The sequence below is a fragment of the Rhinoderma darwinii genome, chromosome 1, assembly GCF_050947455.1.
Source record: "Rhinoderma darwinii isolate aRhiDar2 chromosome 1, aRhiDar2.hap1, whole genome shotgun sequence".
NCBI lineage: Eukaryota > Metazoa > Chordata > Amphibia > Anura > Rhinodermatidae > Rhinoderma > Rhinoderma darwinii.
In genome coordinates, this window is record NC_134687.1 from 336,208,129 (window position 1) to 336,220,350 (window position 12,222).

Consider the following 12,222-nt stretch of genomic DNA (forward strand, 5'->3'; position numbering starts at 1 on the left):
TGGTGGGTGGTTTTAAATATAAACATATCTATTATATTTTTATCAGCCTTAGTTTTACATACTATTTGTAAAACCATACATCGTTATATAGTAGACTTGTTTAACAAATGTTCCCAACATGCAATTAATAATAATATAATAATAACTTTAATAAACTGCTGATGAAGACCTAACATTGAATCCCTCTGATTTGTAATAGGTAAGCAGTTTGGATAAAAGGCTGGTTGAATTAGAGGTTGTGGCTAAGAAATTGAAGGAGGCTAATGAAGAGTTAACAGAACTGAATGCCTTCCTAAAGACCTCTATTAATTGTCTTCAAAAAGATGCATTTTTAAAAGAGCAAAAGATACAGGAAATGAATTGGGACATTTTGGAAGTAAACCAAGACCGAGAAGCTCTAGAGAAGAGGAAGGATGACCTGTGTAGAGAAGTCACAACCCTGAGGAAACTTTTGGCAGGCAGCAACAAGCTGAAAAGTGAAAATCGGGAACTGGTAAAGCAAGTTCAGTTCTTACAGCGCATGCTGGACAAGGCCATAGCTGTCCCAAAAAAACTGGATAGACAAGGCCGGAGAAAAGAATTGGGAAGCAAGGTTAAACAAAATGAAGCCAGGAAGATTTCCCTGAGACGTCACCAGGCTTTTCTTAATCAATCTATCAAGGTTATGAGCCGCGTATTTGAGAACTTCAGCAAAGACGGCTGGGAGGACGTGAGTGAAGACAGGTACGGCTCTCATTAACTCAGATCTGTGGAGGGGACATTGTGCATATGCAAAGTACAGGCAAATGGAGATTGAATTTCAACTACTGTCGATTTGGTATTCAGAAAAAAACGCTGTCAGATCCTTTGAAATACCTTGGGAGGTCTTGTTCTGAGCTTATTGACTGAAATTTGCATGCAAAATTAGCCACAACTGTATGAGCAGTTGAATAGGTGCCAGGAAGCCCAAAAGAAGGCAATGCTTGATTTCTTCCAGTGATGCTATTTTCATGCAGTCATGAGGCTTGAAATTGACAGTTTGGCAGGTTGATTTAATTTGCAGGCCCTTTGCATATTCACCACTGACAGCTAAGGATTCCCAGGCAAGCCTAGTAAGTCCATTTAGTTATCTTGTGACATGTAGATCCTGGAGGAAATGCCTCCTCCCCCCTTAATTTAGTTAGATAAATTTTAAATGACCCATTTCAGCTTGCTACCAGATGTCTACAAGCTGTTTAACATCTCTTAAATTAAGACCCATCCACACTAATTATTTCATCTATGTTTTATGCACAGTCATTGTACTAACTTTAATTGAACATTTCATAAAAAAAATTAAATAAAAATACTTAGATGGTGCTTCTTAGCATACACCTGAACAAATAATTATTTTTATGTTGCACAGTCAGTTTGACCTTTGATGCTATTCTTCGAAATTTAGCATTAGATAGACTGAGACTGTTAAAGGGGTTATCCGGAGATATGAAATTGATGACCTATCCTCAGAAACGCTCACACTTATAGCGGTGGTTCACAGTATTACAGGCTTCTCCCATTCAAGTGAATGAAAGAAGGCTGTAATTAAAGGCGCCGTGGGCCCCCTCAAACAGCTGATCAGTGTAGGTGCTGAGTTGGACCCCCACCAATCAGATATTTATGGCCTATCCTGAGGATAGACTATCAATTTTATCTCTCCAGGTAACCGCTTTAATCATCATAAGCCGTGAACCGTATATGCTCCATAGCTCATGAATGTGAAGGAACTACTTCAACACAAATGACAATTTATACATGAATGCTATTAGAATTTGTATACACTTTTGGTCCCTAGAGAAGGGTAATGTCCAGTAAGGCAATTTTCAGTACTACAATGGATTGCTACTCATGGCAAGCACAAACTCTTTTCTGTGAGATTCCAGCAACGGATACGAAATCTCGTTTACCTCCGTAATCTCGCGAGATTTCGTATCCGTTGCTGGAATTTTACAGAAAAGATTCAGAAGTGTCAGGATTCTGAATACACATGACGTCCAGGCTGGATGATGATGTGTATTCATTATCAGGACACTTGATTAACGTTAATCAAGCAGAATCGCTGTGTATGTGGCTGCAGATCATGTTCTAGTAAGAACACGATTCTGCTGTCTAAATGAATGGAGAGGAGTGCATGATGCCGATTGGTCAGCGTCATACACTCCTCTGTACAACGCCCACTTGGTCGAAAGTAAAAATACGCCCACTTGGGCATTAAGCAACTCATTAGCATAAACCAAAATCGCTCCTAACGTTGTGAAAATAGATTGTTTTTTTAAATAAAAAGCATTACTGTCACCTACATTACAGCGCCGATCTCCTTATGTAGGAGATATGACACTTATAATGTGGGGACAGAGTCTCTTTAAGACCTGACTTATCTGTGACAGACTAGTTTCTAGAGAACCGCTAATGTATACTGTAAGTAGGGTATGGTAGAGTGTTGATAATTTTTATGTACAGATGAAATATTACAGTAGTATACACTGAGAAGGTAGACCAATAGCACTCTCTTTAATTTCTGATACATGTTCATCTTCATGGGAAAAACAAAAATAATTTAGGGACTATTATTCTATTATTATATGCATATTTTGCATCTTGCAAACAAAACCTATTTAAAAGCAACCTAATAAGCTGAGGGTATGTGTGTGTAATCAGTTTTACGCTGTTATATTACTCTCTCTCTACCTAGTAGACGTTTGATCTGAAATATGTCTGATTAATGATGAATTGTAATACCTCTCTGATTGTTACTTAGTGATGCGGAGAGCGAATCATCCCAGAGCATAGGACAAGTTATTGTAAAAACAGCACAGGCTACCATTTCTTCTGCGGAGGAAAGCAGTGCAATGGAAGAAAGAAGCAGTGAGGAACTAACACATGCTGCTTGGAGAAATGGAAATAATAATGTATGTATTTTGCTGTATAACTATATAATATGCCCAGAAGGGAATAATAGACCCCTCTAATTCCGTAATCAGCGAGTTGATTCGTCCCCCATTATTCTTCAGTTTTCCAAAAGTGAATCTCGAACATGTGAAATCAGTTTGCCCAATGTTTCCCATCTAGTCAACTTGCACATCACAAAGAGGCTTTGCTCACTTTTTAGGTGCCAACCTTCATCTTTATTCTGGGTAGTTCACACAGCTTGTTTTGTCGCTGATTTTGACTCAGTAACTGCGCCCAAATAGCTAAAATGGCCCAAATCGCCTTTTGGCTACTTGTGAAAAAAAAAAGTGGCATGCTATTTGAGCGTTTTCCGCCTCTGACCTTCCATTGAAAGCAATGAGAGGCAGAAAAACCTGTGGCGCACGTTTGGAGCGTCTTTTTTTTGCCGCTGTTTATGCATTAAATTCATACGGGTAAAGGAAGCACCAACACACGCTGCAAAATACACAGGGGGAAAAAAAAAACGCTTCAAAAAGCGCTGGCATTTCAAAATCTGCCTAAAAAATTCCTGTAGGCAGATTTTCTCTACCGTGTGAACTACCCCTTATCCTCCACTGCTTCAAGTTTTGTCTTTTGGGGTTTTTCCCCTTAGTTATTGTCTATTTTTAAGTGTGAACATCAAACCAAATCCTAGTGCACAGTATATTTTTTTCCTAATATACTATGTAAAAGCCTGCAGATGCCACTTTAAATCCTTGTTTATTCACGAGGTTACATTCCCAGTGTTCTTAATATGGTCATTATTGCTGCATGCAGTAAGGCTTATCAGTGTGCCAGATACACAGCGGCTCCTGAATTAAGAGATGACCTTGTGATGACAAATTCAATCGCTACATTCATGGTCTGCTATGGTTAGTTTATCTCTAACTTGATCTGTGTTACCATAACAAATTTATGTAATTGGTTATGGGAAATATGTTTCATTCAAATCTAATTGCAATTCTTAACCTCATTTTTTGGTAGTGGCAATCTAATGAAGATTTAATGTATACCGTTCTAAAACTATGTGTAGCTGTCACAGATGAAATTTCTTAAATTTTGGAAGAATACGGTCAATATGCTGATTTAACTTTCAGTGAATATTTATATCAAACTTTTGTTTCTCTTCCATTCTTAAAGGGGTATTGCCATCTTAGACATTTATGACATATCCACAGGACCCTCACCTGTTTCCAAAACGGGACCCCATACCTGCCTGGTGAGGCCACCGCATCTATGTAGAAATTTAATAAAGAGATTCACTTCTATGGGAGTTGTGGAAGCAGCGTTGCAGAAAGAACTCAGCTGTTCCCTTAATTCCGGCAACCTCTCCATTTACCCTCCACTTGGCCGCCAGCGGTTGTCTCACCAGGTGGGATAACTCAGGGGACCGCTGTTCTGGAGTTAGGTGTGGGTCCTAGATGTGGGACTGGCATCTATCAGACATTTATGGTAGAAAACTTATGGAAACATTTTAGGTGGAGAAATTCTTTGCCTCCTTACTCATTGTCTTAATGCATGTAGAGGAGTATCCTGGCCATGATGACTAGGTTTTGATCACTGAGACCTTTGGATCTCCTTCTGATCAGATCATTATTTTGTAGTTTAATTTAAATCCTTTTTCTGTTTTTTGTCCGTGCCTGAGCAACAGCGATCATTGGCCCCGATACCCCTGAAGACGCTACATCGTAGCGAAACATGTCGGGGGGGCTTCTACCATCATTTTAATAATTGTCCTATTGCAACTTTAGAATTTAACTATCAATTTACTGGATGGAGTGCTCTGTGGTTGTGGCACTTAACCCTTTCTAATACAGAGTTTCTACGTCTGGCACTATGCTGACAGTTGTCAGAAATGGACATTAACTTTTAAACTCTATGTAGTCTGTCCTTTGCAAATCTAATAAAGACTTTTTTTTTTTTTTTTTTCATAATAGTTGGAAAACAGGGCATCTTTTTGCCGGTAGGCAACCGCTTTTGAATTGAGCAACAGCGGCGCACCATACTTTTTTCTCAGCCAATCCACCATCTTTGCTCTAAACCTGTTACATTCTGGCGTTTCAGTATGGTTTACCTTTAGAATTTGTGACCCTCTTTCTGTTGCTTCTTTTATTGTTTGCTTCAATTCTGAACCCCTTTGACCTTCCCAGTTATGTTTTCGTTTGGTTCCAAATCATTTGTTAAACCACCAAATTTTACTGAATTTATAAATTAATCGCTTTACTTATAATGTACTGACCTGAGAGATAGACTGTATTATAGTCCAGAGCTGCATTCACAACTCTGCTGGTTGCTACTAGACTAAAGGGGGTTTTACACAGGATGATTATCGGGCAGACGAGCGTTAATATAATGCTCGTTACCAATAAATGTCCTGTGTAAAAAGGGCAGAGATCTTCAGATGAACGAGCAAACGCTTGATCATCTGCTGGTCGTATCGTTTAAAAAAAGTAAAAGATCATCGTTGTCGGCAGCACATCTCCCTGCGTAAACAGGGAGACGCGCTGCTGACATGATAATTTATGGGGACGAGCGATCGGAGTAACGACCACTCGTCCCCAACCATAGCTCAGTGTGACAGGAGCAAGCAAGCGCCGATCAACGATGTCTCGCTGATCGGCGCTCACGCCACCGGCCGAGTGTCGAGCAGTGTAAAAGAGCCTTAATTTGAGAGTTTAACAGACACCTTCCCCAACTGTTTTGCTGAGTTCCTATAATGCAATGTTCTCTGTTGCATTCCATTTTGGGACAATTTTATTTTTCTACGTAAGATCTAGTGTCTCAGCCTGGTACTGTCCCATGATGTAAAGACGACAAATTTCGGAATGTAGCTATGAATGTAAATGGACCATGAGATTAAGCTGTTACTCAATATCAGCAAAGGATAAGTAAAGCAAAGTATTTGCAAAGTTACCCAACATTTTTTTGTGCATATGATCACTGGACTCTTTTTTTACAGGACTGCATTCATGGCAGGGGATCCAAAAAGACAAGCCGAAAAAGATGCAATTTCAAATTAAAGTGTAATCCATCAACAGTGCGAGGCATGTAGAATTCCACTAGTCATTGAGTATGAGTGGTAGATGATAAATGATGTTTATGGGAAACCCCCTTTAATATACATGAATTAATTTAAAGGGGTTTTAACATCATTTTCAAAATTATAAAATGTTCTCTCACTGCTGTGTTGTGTTTTTTAGTGCTGTGGCTGCGGTCAGGTTTGATTACATTGGCCACTACTGCAAGTTCAATGATGCCTAGTGCTGGAATCTCAGCCAGCGATCCTCCCGATACTCCTACTCTCTTTTTGAGTTAGCCCGTCCACTTTTTAATCTTCATTAAATTACAAGATACATGCCTGAAGCATGGGGGTTAAGGGACTTTAGAATAACTCAACATGTCCCAAAATAACTTTTAGCTTATGAGATTGGTCAGGAGGACTGGACGCATGCACAAGTGGGCATTAAGGAGAGGCAAAGTGACACAGTCACTGTGAGACCAGAATATTGAGCATGCATGTTGAATGAGTCCACCAGTAGAGTGATCTGAAGAGTATGTACAGGTGTTGACGAAGGTGGCAATTTCCAATGTGGGAGGCATCACGTGACCGTTTTGAAGATACGGCGATAGAAAAACATGCAGAATTATATTACAAAGTGCCATGGATTTACATATGGAGTGAGTTAAATCATAGTGTAGCAGTCCCGGTGTATCTCTTTTACAAAAACAGGTGGAAGAAATTTGTTATTGTGTAGAAAGTTATGCAGATAAAGAAAGAGCTATAAGCCATTTGGTAATGGTTACTTGACAGTCGGCTGTAAAAAGTTAATACGATAGGTTAGTGTAGCAAGATCTATTAATCAGAACATCAGTAGTACGTTCCTGGCTATAACAAAGGTACAACAGCACCAAGCAATAAGGGGATCCAGGTTGGGTCCACGTCTCTGCGGAATCCTGACTCCTAATGCCAATAACAACAAATAGAAGTTGAGACAGCACTCCAAGATATAAAAATTGTGTCTATTCAACCATGCAGCGGCGCCTCAGCCCCCACTCAGCTTGAGAGATGCCCCAGTGTGTGGGCTGAGGCTTCGCTGCATGAGTGAATGTACACCATTTTTGTATTTTTCTAACCCGGAGTGCTGTTTCAATTTCTATTCCTTGTCAGTAGTACATACCCAATGATCATATATTGGAAAATAATATATTTTAAAAACTTTTTGTTGGCCATAATCTTTATATGTCTTTTCTTTGATTTGTGTGACCTGATACTTCCTGAGCCTTCAATTGCAAAGCTAAACTCTGATATCTTCACTTACTACCGACTAGTACATGGTTTTGTTTTGTTTTATTTCTGAAAGGTCCTTCACCCAGTGTCATGATTTAGATGACCATGTGTGGCTCTGTTAACACTGGTACTTTTGGCATTCCTTCAGGGGTTTATGATTGCAAGAATACCGCAGTCTTCTGTGCTCTTCTTGCCATCATTGCCATCAAAAAGGGCATTCGTATTGTTCAGGAGCCATTTGAAAACTGATCGGACATTGCTGTTATAGCTCTATTATAAGCGGAAGTCTTGGTGCTATTGTGAACAGAGCCTAATATGTGTAGGAGTCCTATATTTTAAGACAACACAAGGTCTGATTCCATCATACGCAAAATAAAAGAAAATAAATTGTCCGTATATGTAGATATTGCCTTGGTTGGATTCAAACTCAAGAGCCCAGTGCTACAAAGGCAACGTCTAAATTCCCTTTAGTACAAACTGAGATGTATACGTGTTGCTGTTAAGATAAATATATATAAACCAAAATATATAGGAAAATGGTTGTATTAAATGTGCTTGCAATATTTATATTCTTTGTTCTTGTGTTTAGTACGAAAAGAAAGGAGGCAGCAATGTTGCCCTGGCACTTCACTGACATCATTGCTGGAAAGAGTTGCGTCTTTACAACACCAAGTATCAGTAGTACGGAAAAGAAAACTGATAGCAACTGCTTCTATGACGGAGTTGAAGAAAGATAAAATAAAACTAGCATCTGAACTGCAGCTGGCACACCAAAGACTTCAAATCAGCAAGCAGATGGCAAAGGTAAGGAATGTACTTTGCTTAGCATGTAACAGGAAGATTATTACTGAAATAATTACTGTGCTTAAATAAGACACCAAGAACATCAATATTGTGCGTTTTATGTTCGGCTTTGTATTTCTAGCCTCTAGTAGACAGAAGAATACTAATGTAACCTGAACTTTATTCCCGAGAAGCTTATTGACCCCTGTGATTTGATATAATGCTATATACTATAATAGCACCTTATGTAATAATATAAACAATGATATTTAAGAATCTTTCTGGAAGTTTCCATCTGGTCACAGACACTTCTCTCCCCTGTTGTAGTCAGGGGAATGGATTTCCTCCCAAGGCAAATGCTATTTAGTGGGCAGCTGCTGTTTCTGTCGATGGTGCGCTGAGTCTGCACTTTAATAAGTAACAGTAGCGCTACCGATTACTTACAATGGTGCAATGTCTTCTATTACCATAGATACCAAATCAGCATATCATACAGAAGTAAATGCTAAATAAAAATGTAAGAAAAATAAGCTTTCTTAAAAATAATAATACTTGTTTTGGTGTGAAAATGTTTGTAATTGCACCAAAAGGCCTCCTTTCCAAACTAGATGCTATTATAGGAATGCATTGCTTCCGGATTTTTGGTGAATTTTTCAGTTCGTCTTTTTATACAGTATGCATCTCCATATGCTGACTTAATGCTTGTAATTGGATTATTTTATGTAGTATCATTCATTAGTGTATTCTATCTCTGGTTACGCTGGCATCATTGTTCCATCTTGTCAGATTTAGCTTGCCACTAAAGGGAAGATTAGCGTGGAAAAACAACTGGAAACCTAACAGATCTTTTATAGTTAAAATGGATCCATCAGGATCTGATGCAAAACAAATCGGTTACCGTATATCCCTCATAACTCACGAAATACTGGCATCATAGATTCCATTTTACAGCATCCATGGCGGACTGGGCAAATCCCTCATGATCCATTATGAGCGTTATTTTTTTTTTTTTCTCAATTCACGTCTAATGGCTTCATCAGTTTTTTTTTTTTGTTTTTTTTTGTTTTACATCAAAAAGAAACTTGACAGTAAAGAAGTAACCCAAGTGTGAACAGATAGGCGTTGCTCTTGGAGTCATGGCTTCTGTTGTATTATAGATGGTGGTGTATCCCATTGACTTAAAGGGGGTTGTCTGGTTTCAGCAAATTAATGTTATTTTTTGTATAATTAAAAGTTATACAAGTTTTCAATATAATTTCTGTATTCATTACGCACAGTTTTTAAGATCTCTGCCTGTTGTTATCCAGTAGGAACCGTCATTTCCTTACTGTTGAACCAAGACCTCATAGCCCCCCTCCTACACGATTGTTTATAAAGCCTTGCACTTTTTTATATTGTACTCCCTTCCCTGCAGTCCAGTCTCCTGTCTGCTTTTGATCAGATATCAAGAGGTAGGGTGGGTTGCACAACAAGTAATGGGTGGAGGTGCTTTAGAGTAAGGCCTTATTCACATGAGCGCATTTCATGTCCATGTTACGCGCGTTAAAACAACGGACGTCACACGGACCTATGCAATTCAATGGGGAAATTCAGACATTGTGTTTTTCATGCAGTGTGTGTCCGCTGCTTGAAACTCACTGCATATCCTATACTTGTGCGTTTTTGCACATCACGCACCCATTGAAGTCATTGGGTGCGTGAAAATCACGGACAGCACACGGACGTCATCCATGTGCTGCCCGTGATTCACGGAACAGTTGCTAAAGAAATTATGAGAAAAAGAAAAACGCCTCCTTCAGTTTTTTTTGCTGACGTAAAAACCGCGTGACATATGGATGACATACGCGCGTAAAAACCGCAGACGCGCACCGTGCAAGGGTGTCACATGTAGCTGCAACGTGCGCAAAACAGACACGCTTGTGTGAATAAGGCCTGAAGGCTCATTCAGACGAGCGTAAAACTCGTCCATGTTCTGTGCGTGAATATCATACACCGCACACGGACCCATTGTTTTCAATGGGGCCATTCACACATGTAGGAGTTTTCACGCAGCGAGTGTCCGTTGCGTGAAACTCACTGCGTGTCCTATATTGGTGCATTTTTCACGCACCTATGCGCCTATTGAAGTCAAAGGGTGCGTGAAAATCACGCAGAGCACACGGATGGACATCTGCATGCTGTGTGTGATTTGCGCATCAATTTAATTGAAAAAAAAATGTGCTTTGAGAGTACGTGAATAACGCATGCCACTCGCAAAGCACACTGATGCATGACGTAACACACACGGACCAGATTCACGCGTAGCCTTAGGGTATATACCCACACGTATACTCAAAATAATAACTCCGTGCCCTCCAATCAGTGCTCTTAGGTTTTATTTGTTTCACAGTAATTTTCATCAACGGTTCAAACATCAAAGATTTGTCGTAGAGAATATATTTAATGACATAGGATAGAAGAAGTTTTGGCCCTCTTGGGCCTTTCCCTCTGTCACTAGGGAAAAAGATAAGGGGTATACATCAGTACAATATAAAATGGGTACAGACTAATAAAAATTCTACTATGATGCTGCTAATCAGACACCATCTTGATTTTGAGCTTTCACCCTACTGTCTTCTCCTTTGTGCTATGCTATCAATACTATGATGACTCAGCACAGCATCAAGTAAGCATCGAGAGCCAGTACCAGCTCAGCCTGCTGGGAGGACAGTGAAATAATGCTTCTTTCAATTTTTTCCTAAATAAGATAAGACACTATAAGTATAGACCCAGGGAGGCTGAACTGTGATGTACATTATAAGGCTCTGTTCATACTCCGTTTGAGCCCAATGTTTGGCTTCTACACCGGGAAAAGCACCTGCCATAAATTTGCCAAATGTATCCATAGATCTCCATTCACATGGCAGAGGTCGGGCTTGTGAGTGAGAGAAAGAATGACTGTGTAACCCCGCTCAATTCAAATGAGGGACATAGGACCCTTGTGGGGGTTCCAGCTGTCGTACCCACAGCCATCATGCATTTAACACCTATTCTGTGATTAGGTGATAAATGTTTTTTTATAGGACAACTCCTTTAATTGAAGACATGGCAAGCGTTCGTTTTAATTAACTAAAAAAAAAAATTATTCTCTTTAAGAAACAAAGCCAAATTTACTCCTAAATTGGTCTAACTTGCTATTAAAATGTGTTTTTCGGAGGACCATCTATTTTTGATTTAGGTGTACATCAAACCCCGTCAATAAAGAGCATCATTCAGTGCTCTTGCACCCACTGCACGGTGTCCTGAACTAGTTAGGACTCATTCGAATGAGCGTAAAACTCGTCCATGTGCTGTGCGTGAAAATCACCCACAGCACACGGACCCATTAATTTCAATGGGGCCATTCACACATGCTGGAGTTTTCACGCAGCGTGTGTCCGTTGCATGAAACTCACTCTATGTCCTATATTGGTGTGTTTTTCACCCACCTACGCGCCCATTGAAGTCAATGGGTGTGTGAAAATCACGCACAGCACACGGATGCAAAATTCAATAAAAAGATTAAAAAAGGTTAAGGCTACATTCACACGAGCGTATCCGATTCACGAGTGTGAAATATGCGCGTAAATCTGGTCCATGTGCGTTACGTTATTGCATCTGTGCTTTGCGAGTGGCATGTGTTTTTCACGCGCTCACAAAGCACATCTTTTTTATTTTTCAATGGAATTGATGCACAAATCACTTGCACATCAATTCCATTGAAAAATAAAAAAAGATGTAAATAAACAATGTTACAAGATAAAACAAGGCAATACATGGTATGCATCATTTGCTACATATGCAAACATAGACCGATAGTTCGTATCAGTAAAAGGTTCCTAATACAGGTCATCTATGACAATGTACCAATACAAGCATAATATATAATAAATGGCGGGAGGGGGGAATAGATGTTTAAAGGAGCCACCTGGTAAATCTAAGCGCAACTATATGTACCCTACAATTTGAGAAAGGTCAGAGCTTACGGTTTTGTTAAGTTAAATAATTAATTGAAGAAATAGCCACCTGTCACGACAGCAATTCCGCCTCTATAATCTTCAAATCTAGCAAGGGCTTGGCTTATCCAAGCAAATTGTGAAGTATTAGGCGCATAAAAATTGACAAATGTATATGTTTAATTATCGATCTTCCCTTTTTACACATACCTACTCTCCAAATCTGTTATATAA

At 39.4% G+C, this 12,222-nt stretch overlaps 1 protein-coding gene across 1 annotated transcript in view; it reads left to right on the top strand.

The window, feature by feature from the left end:
* Positions 1 to 12,222, top strand: part of CNTLN (centlein) — a 396,875-nt gene that overhangs the window by 248,347 nt on the left and 136,306 nt on the right. The window contains exons 16-19 of the mRNA XM_075825669.1: positions 200 to 723; positions 2,774 to 2,924; positions 5,903 to 5,987; positions 7,821 to 8,035. Of these exons, the coding sequence (XP_075681784.1) occupies positions 200 to 723; positions 2,774 to 2,924; positions 5,903 to 5,987; positions 7,821 to 8,035 (975 nt within the window). The remainder of the gene's footprint in view (positions 1 to 199; positions 724 to 2,773; positions 2,925 to 5,902; positions 5,988 to 7,820; positions 8,036 to 12,222) is intronic.